Raw genomic sequence first — 16,146 nt, 5'->3', positions numbered from 1 at the left:
ATAAACTTTCATTAGTTGTAACTGATTCTAATAGTGTAAAAAATAAAAGAAATAGGTATAAATGTGTGTGGATCCCAGTGAGAAAGCCTGCTCCTCCAGTCTTCACTAGCCCACAGGTAGCCCAGCACCGCCGGGGCCACATCTATCTGCTCACAGGCGGAATATCAGCTTTTTATTGGAACCTCACTGTCTCAGTCATCTCAAGTCATATCCAACATCAATATTAACTAGGGCTGGGACTTTATCGCGTTAATTACCATTAATTAATTACAGAAAAATAACGCGCCAAAAAAAAAAATAACTCATTTAATCGCAATTTACCTTTGCACTCCAAACTGTTTCTCATAAGTTACCCGTAATACTGATGCATGGTACTCAACATGAGAAACAACAATGGAAACCCAAACCCATGCAAAGTCGCTGCTGGGTGGAAATTTTAGTTTTAAAAAACTACCGAGTGGAAACCTGGATAAAAGCACAGTTGTGTGCAAATTGTGCAAGAAAGAATTTGCCTATCACCAGAGCTGCTCCAGCCTCCGCTACCACCTCAATGCCAAACATGTTAGAAGATGGTAGAAAGGGCACGCTATGTTTAACTGTTGGTCTGTTAATTTTATTCCAAGGATATTTTAACTATTTTGCAATGTTCAGTTTCCACTTTTCGGGAATGTGCTTGAAAGTGCTGTTTTTTAATTGTACTAAATAAAAACAAATGTGTTTAAGACAGAAAAGTTTACAAAAAGTCCTGAATAAGCTTGAATATAGCTAACTTGAATTTAAGTTTGTGCCTTGTGGACAATGCAATCATATTCCTATTATTCATATTGCACTTCATGTTAATACTCAGTTATCAAAATAAACACAATTTTGTTGTTTAAGCTCATTTATGTGTCAATTCAATGATTCAGTCATATACCAAAATCCATTTAAATTGAAAAACGTTGCTTCTCGTGTCAAATATTGATATGCGATTAATTGCGATTAATTAATTACAAAGCCTCTAATTAATTAGATAATTTTTTTAATCGAGTCCCACCACTAATATTAACCTATGAACACTATTAAATTTAAGATGCAAAACATTCAGACTTCCAAAACTGGTTCACTGAATAGAGGAGAGAACGGCAATATATGACGAGAGCGTGCCAGTTAATTGTGGATATAAAACTTTAACTGTTATTGTTTCACAGCTGTTGCATTATAACTCACAAATAAAAACACCCACAACTCTGTATAACCACATTTGCCGAGCGTGTGCTAAAGTCAGGGAGGAGAGACTTACAGTACTGTCTCAGAAAATTAGAATATTGTGATCAAGTCCTTTATTTTCTGTAATGCAAAAATGTCATACATTCTGGATTCATTACAAATCAACTGAAATATTGCAAGCCATTTATTATTTTAATATTGCTGATCATGGCTTACAGCTTAAGAAAACTCAAATATCCTATCTCAAAAAATTAGAATATTCTAGGAATCTTAATCTTAAACTGTAAACCATAATCAGCAATATTAAAATAATAAAAGGCTTGCAATATTTCAGTTGTTTGTAATGAATCCAGAATGTATGACATTTTTGTTTTTTTAATTGCATTACAGAAAATAAAGAACTTTATCACAATATTCTAATTTTCTGAGACAGTCCTGTATTTTTCAGACTTTAAGTTGAATAGATTTTGTAGGACTTTGTTGCAGAACTTGACAAAGCTCTAGTGAGGGGTAAGCTTTTACTGTTGGAAAACAGTTCCTGGAACCTAAGTCCCAGGTACCTTTGGTAAAAAATTTGGAAATGTGTAAAATACACATTGGAAGCTTTCAAAGTGATCCCTCTAATCGAAGACTACAAACGTTTATCACAGATGCAGAAGGAACAACAGATTTACACATTTTGCTGATTTCTTCTTTCTTTTCTTTTTCCCAGCCTAAACTTCTACTGCCCCCCCTGTAGCGTGATACTTCAATCCCAGGGCCGACGGTCCCAACTTACCAGCCTGCTCCTCGGGAGACACGCAACTGTTACGGTCAGTGGCCAAGGTCCAGGGCAGAGTGCACACGCAGTAGTAGGACCCTACAATGTCCACACAGATGCCATTCTTACAGTTCTCCCGGTCTTCGCACTCATTCACATCTGCGCAACACAAAGAACGGTGTGTTTAAGGTTATTTTTTTCACCAGCTAGAAAAAAAGGCAGTTCCAGCTCTGAACAAACAGTGAACTGACCTGCTACTGTTGCCATCACGCACTTCTTCTTGTTGGAGTCTGGGGTCCAGGGGGGGCTGCAGATGCAGTAGAAGGCTCCCTCAGTGTTGATGCAGCGGCCGTGAGTACACAGAGACTCGTCATGGCACTCATTCACATCTGAGGAGAACAGGAAACAACCGTAAAACAAGCCGGTCCTGTTCCCAAACATCTGGCAGTATATGGGCTCAAATTAAAGCCATAAATATTTTGTATCTGTAAATAAACTTTGTACTTGTAGAAATATTTTGTGCGTGTGCAAAACAAATTGGTACTTGTAGAAATATTTTGTGCATGTGCAAAAAATATTTGTACTTGTACAAATATTTTTTACACACGCACAAAATATTTCTACAAGTACAAATATTTTTTGCAAGTACAAATATTTTTTGCACACGCTCAAAATATTTCTACAAGTACAAAGTTTATTTACAAATGCAAAATATTTATGGCTTTAATTTGAGCCCATAGCAGTACGGCCATATATTTACCAGTGAGCCTTTCCATCGTTTAGTTTTTATGATACATGTTTGCCGAGGCTCCTCTCAAAAGTTCTACAAAGCCTGGCAACCATTTCTATCTTATTTTGAACAGGAATTTCTCTCTGTTGGTACAGGCAATATATGTAGATATGTACGTTTATTAATATGTGTATATATATAGATGTATATTATGGATATAGATATGTTATATGTAGGTATGTATATGGATATATATTTAGTTCTATTATACGTACAGTATTTGTGTATCTATATCTCTATTAATATATACTGATTTATAGTTATATGTAGATATGTCGATATATAGATTTATAGTAATTTTTATGTATATAATTGGAAGTAAATATTTGAACCAGTGTATACATAGTATATCTACTCTTATATAGTTATTCAAGTATATTGTTATGCCATTGCTGTCTATTGTTCTATATTATATAGTAGTATTATAGTAAAGTAATGATAATGTAATTATAAGTACATTATAATTAGTACAAACATACACAACTTTAGCACAACTAAATGGGGGCGTTTGTTTTGTTTTCTTTGCCTTCATTTGTTTGATTTTGACTATATTTATATATACATATAATTGAGTATTATATCACTGTATTGAACAGTTATTAACAGTATTTGTATTCTGTTTTTTTACTTTTTGTATTCATTTTTGCATGTTCGAAATAAATCTTCAAATCAAATCAAATCAATCCTGGCACTTGATTCTATCTTAATTTCATTTTAATTATAGTTTAAAGTATTTTTTTTCTTATACTTTAATTTTATTTTATATTTTTTTAATTATTTATTTACTTATCAATATTACATTACTGATTTTATTTACTCCCCCCCATAGGCGGTGCAGTTTCCCGCTGCCTATTAAAGCACTTACCGATGCACTCGAGAAGGTTGCCGTCGTAGTAGAAGCCTTGCTGACAGTAGCACTCGTAGCCCGGCATCGTGTTCTCACAGCGACCCTTCTTACAGATTTCCTCCGCAAATAGAGAACACTCGTCAATATCTGTGGAGAACCAACCAAACATTTGGTGACTTTGAGGTTCAAAGATTCTATGCACACAGAAGTAAAAGCTGGATAATTCATAGGCTTCAGATTACACCGGAACAGAGCGTGCACAGACTTTGCAGAGAGGCCCTTTATGGACTTATCTGGACATACAGTGCCTTGCGAAAGTATTTGGCCCCCTTGAACTTTGTGACCTTTTGCCACATTTCAGGCTTCAAACATAAAGATATAAAACTGTAATTTTTTGTGAAGAATCAACAACAAGTGGGACACAATCATGAAGTGGAACGAAATGTATTGGATATTTCAAACTTTTTTAACAAATAAAAAACTGAAAAAGTGGCCGTGCAAAATTATTCAGCCCCTTTACTTTCAGTGCAGCAAACTCTGTCCAGACGTTCAGTGAGGATCTCTGAATGATCCAGTGTTGACCTAAATGACTAATGATGATAAATGGAATCCACCTGTGTGTAATCACGTCTCCGTATAAATGCACCTGCACCGTGATCGTCTCAGAGGTCTGTTTAAAGAGTAGAGAGCATCATGAAGAACAAGGAACATACCAGGCAGGTCCAAGATACTGTTGTGGAGAAGTTTAAAGCTGGATTTGGATACAAAAAGGTTTCCCAAGCTTTAAACATCCCAAGGAGCACTGTGCAAGCGATAATATTGAAATGGAAGGAGTATAAGACCACTACAAATCTACCAAGACCTGGCCGTCCCTCTACACTTTCAGCTCATACAAGGAGAAGACTGATCAGAGATGCAGCCAAGAGGCCCATGATCACTCTGGATGAACTGCAGAGGTCAGAGGTCACCTACAGCTGAGGTGGGAGACTCTGTCCATACGATGACAATCAGTCGTATACTGTACAATTCTGGCCTTTAAGAGTGGAAAAAAGAAAGCCATTTCTTAAAGATATCCATATAAAGTGTTGTTTAAAGTTTGCCACAAGCCACCTGGGAGACACACCAAACATGTGGAAGAAGGTGCTCTGGTCAGATGAGACCAAAATCGAACTTTTTGGCAACAATGCAAGACGTTATGTTTGGCGTAAAAGCAACACAGCTCATCCCCCTCAACACACCATCCCCACTGTCAAACATGGTGGTGGAAGCATCATGGTTTGGGCCTGCTTTTCTTCAGCAGGGACAGGGAAGATGGTTACACACGTTGGTTTAAATCATATCTATCTGACAGGTTCCAGTTTGTTCATGTACATGAGGTTTCTTCAAAACAGTCAAGGCGCTGTTATGGTGTTCCGCAGGGTTCAGTGCTAGGGCCAATCTTGTAAACTGAACAAGATTGGCCCTAGCCATTGGTAAGTATAATCCAGAATCACGGCATACACTTTCATTGTTATGCTGATGATACGCAGCTCTATTTGTCTATGAAGCCGGATGAAACAGAACCGTTAGCTAAACTGATGGTGGTGCGATGGCTTCCAGTGCAACTGTGAGAAACCTTGGTGTCGTTTTCGATCAGGATTTGTCGTTTAAACCACATGTTAATCAGGTTTGTAAAATAGCATTTTTTGATCTCCGTAACAAAGATTAGGAAAATCCTCTCACAGAGTGATGCAGAAAAACTATTTCATGCGTTTGTATCTTCTAGACTAGATTACTGTAATGTGTTATTAGCAGGATGTCCAAGTAATTTGCTGAATAGGCTCCAGCTGATCCAAAATGCAGCAGCACGAGTGCTGACAGGAATCAGCAGGAGAGACCACGTCTCTCCAGTGTTAGCGTCGCTCCATTGGCTACCTGTAAAATTCAGAATTCAATTTAAAATTGTATTACTTGCATATAAAGCCCAAAACGGCTTAGCTCCATGTTATTTGCAAGACCTGATAGTGCCTTATGTTCCTGGCAGAGCTCTCCGTTCTCGGAGTGCAGGTTTACTCGTAGCTCCTAGTTCGTAGGGGAAGGTGGCTCAGTTGGTAGAGCGTTTGCCCATGAACCTGAAGGTCAGTGGTTCAAACCCTAGTTCCTCCTGTGTCCACCAAAGTGTCCTTGGGCAAGACACTGAATCCCCTGGTTGCTCCCGGTTGTCAGGCCAGCGCCGTTGTATGGCAGCTCCGCCAACAACCGGTGTGTGAATGTGTGCGTGTGCGTGTGTGGGTGAATGTTTTCAGTGTAAAGCGCTTTGGGGCTGTAGGAGTACAGCTGGAAAGCGCTATATAAGTGTAAGCCATTTACCATTTACCATTTCCTAGAGCAGGTGTCTCCAACCCTGGTCCTGGAGAGCACCTATCCAGCATGTTTTAGGTGTCTCCCTGCATGAACACATCTGATTCTAATCAATGGTCGTCATTAACTTGCCATCAAGGTCTGGACAGTTCTGTTGATGACACAGCTCCTTGTATCATGGTGTACTGAAGCAGGGAAACATCTAAAACATGCTGGATAGGTGCTCTCCAGGACTAGGGTTGGAGAACCCTGTCCTAGAGTATACAAATGTAGATTTGGAGGGCGGGCGTTCTGCTATCAGGCCCCATTACTATGGAACCAACTTCCAATCTGGGTTAAGGAGGCTGACACCACCTCCACGTTTAAAATTAAACTTAAAACCTTTCTGTTTAGTAAAGCCTATAGTTAGTGTTAGTAAACCTCTAGTTGCTGTTAGTAAACCTCTAGTTAGTGTAAACTCTAGTGTGTTAGAGTCAGTAGTCATAGTTGCAGCTATAGAACAAGACTATAATAGTTAGTCTCAAACATAGCTTTGTGGTAGCTGCTATAGGCCTCTGCTGCAGGGGGGCACCAACATGATCCACTGGGCGGTGCCTCTCACCCTTCTTCTCCTCTCCTCTTCCCTTCCTCTCTTCTCCTTGCTCCTGGTCCTGTAGTTTCTTGTGCTGGCCCCCTTTTTTTTTCTCTTTTGTGCATGTTTGCAGGCCGAAGCTTCGGGAGCTGCGTGCTGGCCTGCGGTCCTGGTCCCCCCCCCCTACCCCGGCCATCCCGTTGCTGCTTCCACCTGACTGCTGTGTGCTGTTGACGTCCCCGACCGCCCCAGTCTGGCCTTCGGCAGGAGGGTCCCCCCTTATGATCCAGGTCCTGGTCCAGGTTTCTTCCCTCCTAAAGGGGAGTTTTTCTTGCCACTGTTTGGCTTAAGGTTTTTCTCTCACTAGGGGAGTTTTTACCTGCCATTGTTTATGTAATAATTGCTCGGGGGTTTATGTTCTGGGTCTCTGGAAAGCGTCTACAGACAACATCTGTTGTATTAGACGCTATACAAATAAAATTGAATTGAATTAAAATTCAAATGGGATGGGAAGATGGATGGAGCCAAATACAGGACCATTCTGGAAGAAAACCTGATGGAGTCTGCAAAAGACCTGAGACTGGGATGGAGATTTGTCTTCCAACAAGACAATGATCCAAAACATGAAGCAAAATCTACAATGGAATGGTTCACAAAAAAAAAATATCCAGGTGTTAGAATGGCCAAGTCAAAGTCCAGACCTGAATCCAATCGAGAATTTGTGGAAAGAACTGAAAACTGCTGTTCACAAACGCTCTCCATCCAACCTCACTGAGCTCCAGCTGTTTTGCAAGGAGGAATGGGCAAAAATTTCAGTCTCTCGATGTGCAAAACTGATAGAGGCAAACCCCAAGCGACTTACAGCTGTAATCGCAAAGCAAAAGGTGGTGCTACAAAGTATTAACTTAAGGGGGCTGAATAATTTTGCACGCCCAATTTTTCAGTTTTTTATTTGTTAAAAAAGTTTGAAATATCCAATAAATTTCGTTCCACTTCATGATTGTGTCCCACTTGTTGTTGTGTCTTAACAAAAAAATACAGTTTTATATCTTTATGTTTGAAGCCTGAAATGTGGCAAAAGGTCACAAAGTTCAAGGGGGCCAAATACTTTCGCAAGGCACTGTATATTCCTAGAGAAGCCTATACTTGAGTTTTAACCAAGCGGAATATTGTAACACCTCACTGCCTGGATATTTGGTCATGTACCCATTCAACTGTTGACAGTTTTCTTTCCCCTCCCTCCCCTTTTTTTTTTGTTTTCTTTGTTTGTTTCTCTGTTTACCATTGTACATCTATTTCTTCTTTACCCCCCCTTTTTTTTCTTTCTTCTTCTTCTTCTCTATATATATTTACTCATTTTGCTTCATCATCGTGTGTGAATTCCTGCTCAGTGTGTTCTGTGTAGAATATGGTGTTCCTATGTTTCCTTATGTCATGTTTCTTTACTTTAAAACCAAAATCAATAAAAATATCTATAATATAAAGAAAAAAAAAGAAGTAAAAGCTGGGAGGTGTTGTCTGCTCAAATGACTGTTGCACTAACGAAAATATTTGGAGTTCTGTACTTCTTTGGAAAGCAAGTCCAAAGGAAGCGTGATCTTTGTTGTGTGTTGAGGGGATTGTTACCCAGTGAGGTTTGATTTACCTCGGTAGGCCGGCAGGCTGTACTGGAGTCCCTCCCCGGAGTAGAGGCCTTGCCCGTTAGAACACAGGGAATGAAACTCAGCTGGGGGGGAGAAGATCGGAGTTTCATTAGCAGTAAATACCAAATATTATAACCTGAAATCAGACCTGAGCTCATTTCCACGTCCACGCACAGTAAAGTGCACACGTACCTTGGCCTGTGTTGAAAAAATCGATTTTCCCACTTTCTCAGATTTTTTGGTTCATGCCCAAAAAAGGAATGTTTTGTTGGACACGAGAATAACTGGTGCCATGTTTTTGCCTTTAAATATGTTTAAAGGTATGAAAACATTAAAGTTTTCAGTTATAATTGCATAAATTGTCTATATTTCATTACTTTATATACAGGACTGTCTCAGAAAATTAGCATATTGTGATAAAGTTCTTTATTTTCTGTAATGCAATTAAAAAAACAAAAATCTCATACATTCTGGATTCATTACAAATCAACTGAAATATTGCAAGCATTTTATTATTTTAATATTGCTGATTATGGTTTACAGTTTAAGATTAAGATTCCCAGAATATTCTAATTTTTTTAGATAGGATATTTGAGTTTTCTTAAGCTGTAAGCCATGATCACCAATATTAAAATAATAAAAGGCTTGCAATATTTCAGTTGATTTGTAATGAATCCAGAATGTATGACATTTTTGTTTTTGTAATTGCATTACAGAAAATAAAGGACTTTATCACAATATTCTAATTTTCTGAGACAGTACTGTCTTGGGGTTACATTTGCATAAAATGCTGAAAACCAAATTCTCAAAAATTAAAAACCCAAATAGACTGAAAATGGACAAAAAATTAAAACGGAATGTGGGAAAAAATAAAAGCGATTTCATCCGTCTCTGTTTCCTCCCTGGATCTGTTTGGTAATTTGACCCATGATGTTTCTGAAAGCAGTTCTATCAGCATTCTGGCAGGTGATTGGTCCTTACAGCATCATTAGCTGCCAATACTTGCTGTTGAATCTCAATATAATACTAATATTAATATGTTGCACAACTATATGTCATATAATTCGTGCGCAGCTGAAAAAACAATTTAAATAACACTAACCCAAATCAATATCAGAATCGAATCGGATCGAATCAAATCTTGATAATCGATTCTGCATCTTAAGAATCGGAATCTAATCAGTTCTTGACACTTGAATGGATCCCCAGCCCTGCACGTACCTGTGTGGGAGACGGGGCAGGGGTGGATCTCGCAGTGGTCACCCCAGCCCATTCCGATGGAGCAGCAGCACTCCTGCTTGGTGACGTTGGTGGCCAGAACGCTGTCGCAGAAAACCGCGTCTTCCAGGTTCATGTAGCACTCTCTCTTGTCATCTGTCACTACTTGAACAGCTGCAGGAGCGGGCGAGGTAAAGATGAGAAGCAGGAGTATTAGTGAACACACCACATGGCTTTGCCATTGCTGTTTGATCAAATTATGATCATGTATGGCATCTGATTAGGATGGTTTGGATTTCAGGCCTTGGAGAATTGAATGGGAAACGATAGTAGCGGCACAGGCAGGGTTTAATGGTGTTAATGCACCGGGATGAACGTGGGTTTACTCTCAAGCAAAGCAACCCCGGGGCAGGCTTACCCTCACAGCTGTGTTTGTCCTCTGAAAGGACATAACCGTGATTGCACACGCACACAAACGAGCCGGGTCTGTTCTCGCAGGAGCTGGGCTGGCAGAGACTTCTGTCCACCGCACACTCGTCTATGTCTGCAGGGGAGAATCACAGCCCGTTCTAAGCGTTTGTTTCAATCCAAACACTTTTTGAGCTGCAAATACGGAGTCATTTTCTTATTTGCAATCTTTAACAAAAATATTAAACAGAAATAAAATATCAGAACAAAGTGAATATAAAAAGTGTAATAACTCGTACTGTGATGAGTCTTTCATGAGTGAACTTACTGAACAGATACAGATTCAAAAAACAGTTATTATAAATGGCAAATGACATTTCTGCACTTGAGTCTTGCTATGGTTACTCTGTGTTTAGGGGACTGACCTTGGCAGCCCCTGCCCCGGGTCAGCTCGTACCCTTTGGGGCAGTCGCAGTAATACGAGCCCATGTTGTTGATGCAGCGACCGTTCAGACAGTTGGAAGGCCTCTCACACTCATTGATGTCTGAAATGAAAAAAATGAAAATGAAAACTTTTTGCAAATTCGGTGGGTTGCTGCAGCTCTGAATCGTCTCTTAAAGGGGATATATGAATATATATATAAAAATCGAGTTTTTACTACTTTACTACTACTACTACTAATGCTTTTATGATGCAAAACAACCTCTTTAATGCATTTCAGTCTGGACTTCGGCCACACCACAGCACTGAGACTGTACTCATCAGTCTCAATCAATGATATTCATCTGAATAATGAAGGAATGCAGGAAAATCCTCTGTTCTGGTATTATTGGATCTCAGAGCTGCATTTGACACAGTTGATCATAACATTCTTCTCAGCAGACTGGAAAAGTGGGTGGGACTTACATGTAGATTACATGCAGATTAATGTTGAAATACAATTTCGAGAAAAAAGTCGAAATGTTGAGAATAATGTTGAAATACAATTTCAAGAATAAAGTCGAAATTTCGTGAATAAAGTTGAAATTTCTCCTTTTTTCAACATTTCAACATTATTCTCCACATTTCGACTTTTTTCTCGACATTTTGACTTTTTTCTCGTCATTTCGACTTTTTTCTCGAAGTGCATAATGAAAGAAAAATCGTCCTCCTCTAAAATATTATTTTTATTTTTCTCCCGCCTGGCCCTAACACTCTTCCGTAACCACAAGTCTCTTGAGTGAAATGAATTTGACATGATGTCCCTGTGTACAGGTTGTGAGTGGGAGGCTCCTGGGTGAAGTCGTACCCTCGCAGTGGCTTCCCTCCTGCGTGCGCTGGTACCCCGGGTAGCACTGGCACTTGAAGGAGCCTTCTGTGTTAATGCAGCGGCCATAAGCGCAGAGCCGAATGTCTGCACACTCATCAATGTCTGCAAAAGAGCCCTTCTTTAATGGACAGTCCCAGTACATGTGGATGTAAGCGGCAGGTTAACTTCACGGTACTCACCACTGCAGCTTTTGCTGTCTACAGAATGAAGGAAGCCCTCGTCGCACAGACAACGGTAAGTACCGGGGAGGTTCTCACAGATGCCGTTAGGACAGATGCCGGGGTTGTGACACTCATTAATGTCTGGGGATATATCACAGAGAGGTGAAGACGCATGTTTGGTGCAAAAACCATTATCGGGGCAATGGCATTAATACGGAAGCATATTGCATTCACTTGAGAAAAAAAAAAATCTGCTCTGTTTTTCTGAATTAACAAGTTAATTATCTCAGAAAAGTGATCCTGGAGAAAAGTTGCAATGTCCAGCAGATCAGAATTGGCTTTCCGTCTGAACAACCGCAAAGTCCTGAGGTGCCTGCGCAAAGTTGACAAACTAATAACAATACCATCTATAAAACTTAAAGACGAGAGTATCTCCCAATGTTTCGAACCAAAAGCGAAATAAAACTGGATTAAACTGGACAGGAACATGTTTGCTTCCATGAAATCCAGCTTTCAAGTGAATGAAAGCTTCATGCAAGTTGTGAGGTATCTGGTTAATTCAGAAAAACAGAGACGATTTTTTTTTTCATTAAAACTTTTCTCAGAATTCTGAGATAATTATCTTGTTAATTCAGAAAAACAGAGCAGAATTATTTTTTTCATTAAAACTTTTCACAGAATCCTGAGATAATTATCACGTTAATTCAGAAAAACAGAGCAGAATTATTTTTTTTATTAAAACTTTTCTCAGAATCCTGAGATAATTATCTTGTTAATTCAGAAAAACAGAGCAGAATTATTTTTTTCATTAAAACTTTTCACAGAATCCTGAGATAATTATCTCGTTAATTCAGAAAAACAGAGCAGAATTATTTTTTTCATTAAAACTTTTCACAGAATCCTGAGATAATTATCTCGTTAATTCAGAAAAACAGAGCAGAATTATTTTTTTTATTAAAACTTTTCTCAGAATCCTGAGATAATTATCTCGTTAATTCAGAAAAACAGAGGAGATTTTTTTTCTCTCAAGTGAATGCAATACGCTTCTGTACATTAATGCTTGCAATGCCTGATTTTCTATTAAGTACTGTACAGATTGAAATTAAGTTAAATAGGTTTTTTCTAAAAAATTTTCACACAAGTACACAGGATCAACTTCAGTGTATTTAGAAAACATAAACAAATCTACAATTTGATGTCAGCAGCGCATTCATACTGTTTGGTGACGGTCCAAGCAAGTCAGTGAATATGAGTATTCATTTTTGTAGCATTTTAGAAAACCTGCAAGCTTTCCTGGACTTTCCACCATTTGCTTATACTGTTGTTTATTTGAGTGCTGTTCTACTGTAGCGAAGCTGCACTCACCGTAACATGTACCGCCGTGAGCTTCATGTCCAGGCAGACAGGGAACACACTCGTAGGAGCCGGGAGTGTTCTCACACTGCTCATTGGGGCAAGAGTCCGGGTTCAAACACTCATTAATGTCTGCAATGAATGTGTACAAGGTTTGCATAACTGTTCAAAGTTCAGATTCATACATATATTCACAATAGGGGTGCAACGATACACTAATCTCACGATACGGTACGATACACGATATTGAGGTCACGATAACGATACGATATTATAGCAGTATTTTTTTAACAACCTTAAATGAGGAACATATGACTGGAATAAATGGTCTTTTATTTGAAAGACACAAAATACAAAACAATGCTGTACGTTTGACCTATTGTAACAGTTTGTAATGCTTTATAACTGTTTAAGTTTTAAAGAGAAAGCCAGGCCAACCATTTTCCACAAACTGAACTAAAAGTAAATGTCAGGTTTGCATTATGATCTTCAGTTTCATACAAGTACAAATATTTTGCCACAAACTGAAAAGTTTCTCTCATGTATGATTTGACTTTTTTCTTTTCCAGAAATTTAACAACTAAAATTAAATAAATAAATAAAAGTAAATAAATACATACAATTTTACATCATAAAACAGATTGATTCATGCTCACCTTATAAGTGTAAGAGGAGATTTATTTTTGTTAAGAAGGTTATTTTGGTAATCCAGGGTTCATTATTTTATAAATATATTCTTTATATTCTGATGTAAATCAGGGACTATAATGACACTAGTCAGTTTATCTGTAGTGATTAGTCTGTTTTAGATTGGGCGGAGTGATACGCCACAGTACGGCACTAGGTGCTGTGTTGATGTTCTAAAATCCTACACTGTTGAGGGACATTAAAGTACACTGGAACTCAGCAGAAGTTGTCCCCGTGTTTATCCTACTCACGACCCCAAAAAGGTTTAATTTAATAAGGTAAGGCTTAACTTTACACCAGCCTTACATAAGTAAAGGTTCAGAGCTCAAAACCCTGCAAGAGTCCTGTGATCGAGACCAAAACGGTACTAGTTTCTTCTGAGCGGAGTAAGATTTTGGTCCGCGGGTCGAGTCGTGGTCGGATGCGCGTTACTAGTCAACACAATAGATTAATATTAATAATCCAATATCGCGATACAGTTTGTCACCTCTACGACACGTATCGTGACATTTTTGTATCGCAAAATTTCGTGTCACGATATATTGTTACACCCCTAATTCACAAACAGTATTTTAGTCAGGAGAAAGCCTGGGGAGGGGGCATCCATAATGCCACGGGAAGCCGTGCTTCTGTACCTTCACAGGCTGGATGTCGGTGTGATTTGCTCCTAAAGCCGCTGTGACATTCACATTTGTAAGAACCTGGCAGGTTTACACAGTAGCCCCCGACGCCGCAGATGTCTTGTTTGGAGCACTCATCCACATCTGCAACAAACACAAAGGTGAGGGCTGGTGCAGGGTCTGGTTGCTTATAGATGAAACAGCAGCATTATAGCTTAGCAATAACTTACCAGTGCACTTAAGTCTTTTATTCTGCACTGTGTGTTTGTAACCCGTGCGACAAAGGCACTTGTATGATCCTTCAATGTTAACGCAGCGGCCTCTGCCGTGTCCGCACGGCTCTGACTCACACTCATTATCATCTGGAGTGAAGTCAGAGGGAAAAGTACAATACGATTATTACATACACAGTTAAAGGCTACCGGGGTTTGAGGACAGAGGGCGTTTTTCATGACCTTTTTTAACTTTAACTTTATTTATTTATATAGCACCTTTCATGCAGATAAAATGCAACACAAAGTGCTTTACATTAAAAAGAGAAAAGAAACAATCCCCCTTGACCCCCCCACTCCCCGTACCCTCATTCATACAACAAACACACACACAGCATACTATACAGACGCTTATACCACGGCCTGTGTGAATACTCCATTCTGATTGGCTGGCAGGTGTACATTAAAAGTGATAACCTACACCTAGAAAACAAGTTTGGTCAAATTGCCTGATAACTTTAATATCATTGCGCTGGATAAACTGCCAGGTGGTAACCATGGCAACGGAGATTCAGAGAAGAAGAGCCGGCTACCGCAGGACGGCGACATTAGTGATTTTGTAATTTCTTTTAATTTATTTGGTGAATTTAACAATTTTGATGACTGGGATGCTGAAGAGGAGAGAAAAGAAAATAGCCGAGTGGAGCTGAGCGGACTAGAATATCTCCCGTTACCAAGGAAACCCAAGGAAAGAGTTATGGCTTGTTAAAAAACTTGCAGACAAGAGATTAAATAGTCCGCTAAGTCCGCAAAATGTCGAGATTAATGTTGAAATACAATTTCGAGAAAAAAGTCGAAATTTTGAGATTAATGTTGAAATACAATTTCGTGAATATAGTCGAAATTTCGCCTTTTTTCTCATCATTTTAACTTTATTCACAAAATTTTGACTTTTTTCTTAACATTTCGACTTTTTTCTCTAAATTGTACTTCAACATTATTCTTGACATTTCGACTTTTTTCGCGACATTTCGACTTTTAATAATAATGGCTTGGTTTTATATAGCGCCTTCAAGGCACCCAGAGCTTTACAGAGACCATTATTCATTCATACATATTCTCACCGGTGGTGGTAGCTACATTGTAGCCACAGCTGCTACGTTTGTAGCCACATCTGCTACGTTTGTAGCCACAGCTGCTACGTTTGTAGCCACAGCTGCCCTGCAGACTGACGGAAGCGTGGCTGCCATATCACGCCTAACGGCCCCTCCGACCACCACCAACATTCATACACATTCACACGGGGCAGGTGGGTAAGGTGTCTTGCCCAAGGACACTACGACAGCAACTGGGACGGAGCGGGATTCGAACCGCCAACCCTCCGATCATTAGACGACCCGCTCTACCACCTGAGCTAGCTCAAAATTATAATTTTTTTTCTTGAAATTGTATTTCAACATTATTTTTTCACGACATTTCGACTTTTTTCTCGAAGTGCATAATGAAAAAAAAGAATCTAAAATATTATTTTGATTTTTCTCCTGCCTGGCCATAATATTCTTCTGTAGTCAAGCTTTTAAGAGTAGTTACAACATTAATGTCCACTTTACGGCAGAACCCATTCAATGCTATTTTGTAAGCTTTCAGGAGCAGAAGGCATCCTTTCCATCACTTTGTCTGAAACATATGGGAGGACTTGATTTTTTTGTTGAAGCACAGACACCAGCGTCTCTTACCCACACAGATGTTCCTCTGCAGGTTGAGATGGTAACCTGGGTAACAGTGACACGTGCGGCCGTTCGGGCTGTTCTCACACTCTCCATGACCACAAATGTTTCTGCTTAGCCTGCATTCATCTGCCTCTGCTTCAGAGGGGGGTAAAGACAGAATGGGGGTCATGTGAAAAACAAATACACCCTCTTTCAATTCCAAGCTTTTGTAAACAATGACATAATGAAAAATAATCATGTGGTCTATTCCAGGTCTTGATTTTCAGGGAGAAAAACAACACATTATA

The 16,146-nt window shown here is 39.2% G+C and overlaps 1 protein-coding gene across 4 annotated transcripts in view; it reads right to left on the bottom strand.

The window, feature by feature from the left end:
* Positions 1 to 16,146, bottom strand: part of LOC133459430 (latent-transforming growth factor beta-binding protein 3-like) — a 43,091-nt gene that overhangs the window by 11,821 nt on the left and 15,124 nt on the right. For 2 of the 4 annotated variants that reach the window (XM_061739332.1, XM_061739334.1), the window contains exons 11-23: positions 15,866 to 15,994; positions 14,148 to 14,279; positions 13,933 to 14,061; positions 12,623 to 12,742; positions 11,276 to 11,398; positions 11,076 to 11,198; positions 10,212 to 10,331; positions 9,797 to 9,922; positions 9,382 to 9,552; positions 8,163 to 8,243; positions 3,625 to 3,753; positions 2,221 to 2,358; positions 1,988 to 2,128 (exon numbers count right to left, since the gene is read on the bottom strand). In XM_061739332.1, the coding sequence (XP_061595316.1) occupies positions 1,988 to 2,128; positions 2,221 to 2,358; positions 3,625 to 3,753; positions 8,163 to 8,243; positions 9,382 to 9,552; positions 9,797 to 9,922; positions 10,212 to 10,331; positions 11,076 to 11,198; positions 11,276 to 11,398; positions 12,623 to 12,742; positions 13,933 to 14,061; positions 14,148 to 14,279; positions 15,866 to 15,994 (1,662 nt within the window). The remainder of the gene's footprint in view (positions 1 to 1,987; positions 2,129 to 2,220; positions 2,359 to 3,624; positions 3,754 to 8,162; positions 8,244 to 9,381; positions 9,553 to 9,796; positions 9,923 to 10,211; positions 10,332 to 11,075; positions 11,199 to 11,275; positions 11,399 to 12,622; positions 12,743 to 13,932; positions 14,062 to 14,147; positions 14,280 to 15,865; positions 15,995 to 16,146) is intronic. The other 2 variants (XM_061739333.1, XM_061739335.1) reach the window with 2 other exon arrangements.

This window comes from Cololabis saira, chromosome 14 (assembly GCF_033807715.1).
Source record: "Cololabis saira isolate AMF1-May2022 chromosome 14, fColSai1.1, whole genome shotgun sequence".
Taxonomy (NCBI): Eukaryota; Metazoa; Chordata; class Actinopteri; order Beloniformes; family Belonidae; genus Cololabis; species Cololabis saira.
Note: the sequence above shows the minus strand (reverse complement) of the source record. Positions and strands in the feature narration are given on the sequence as shown.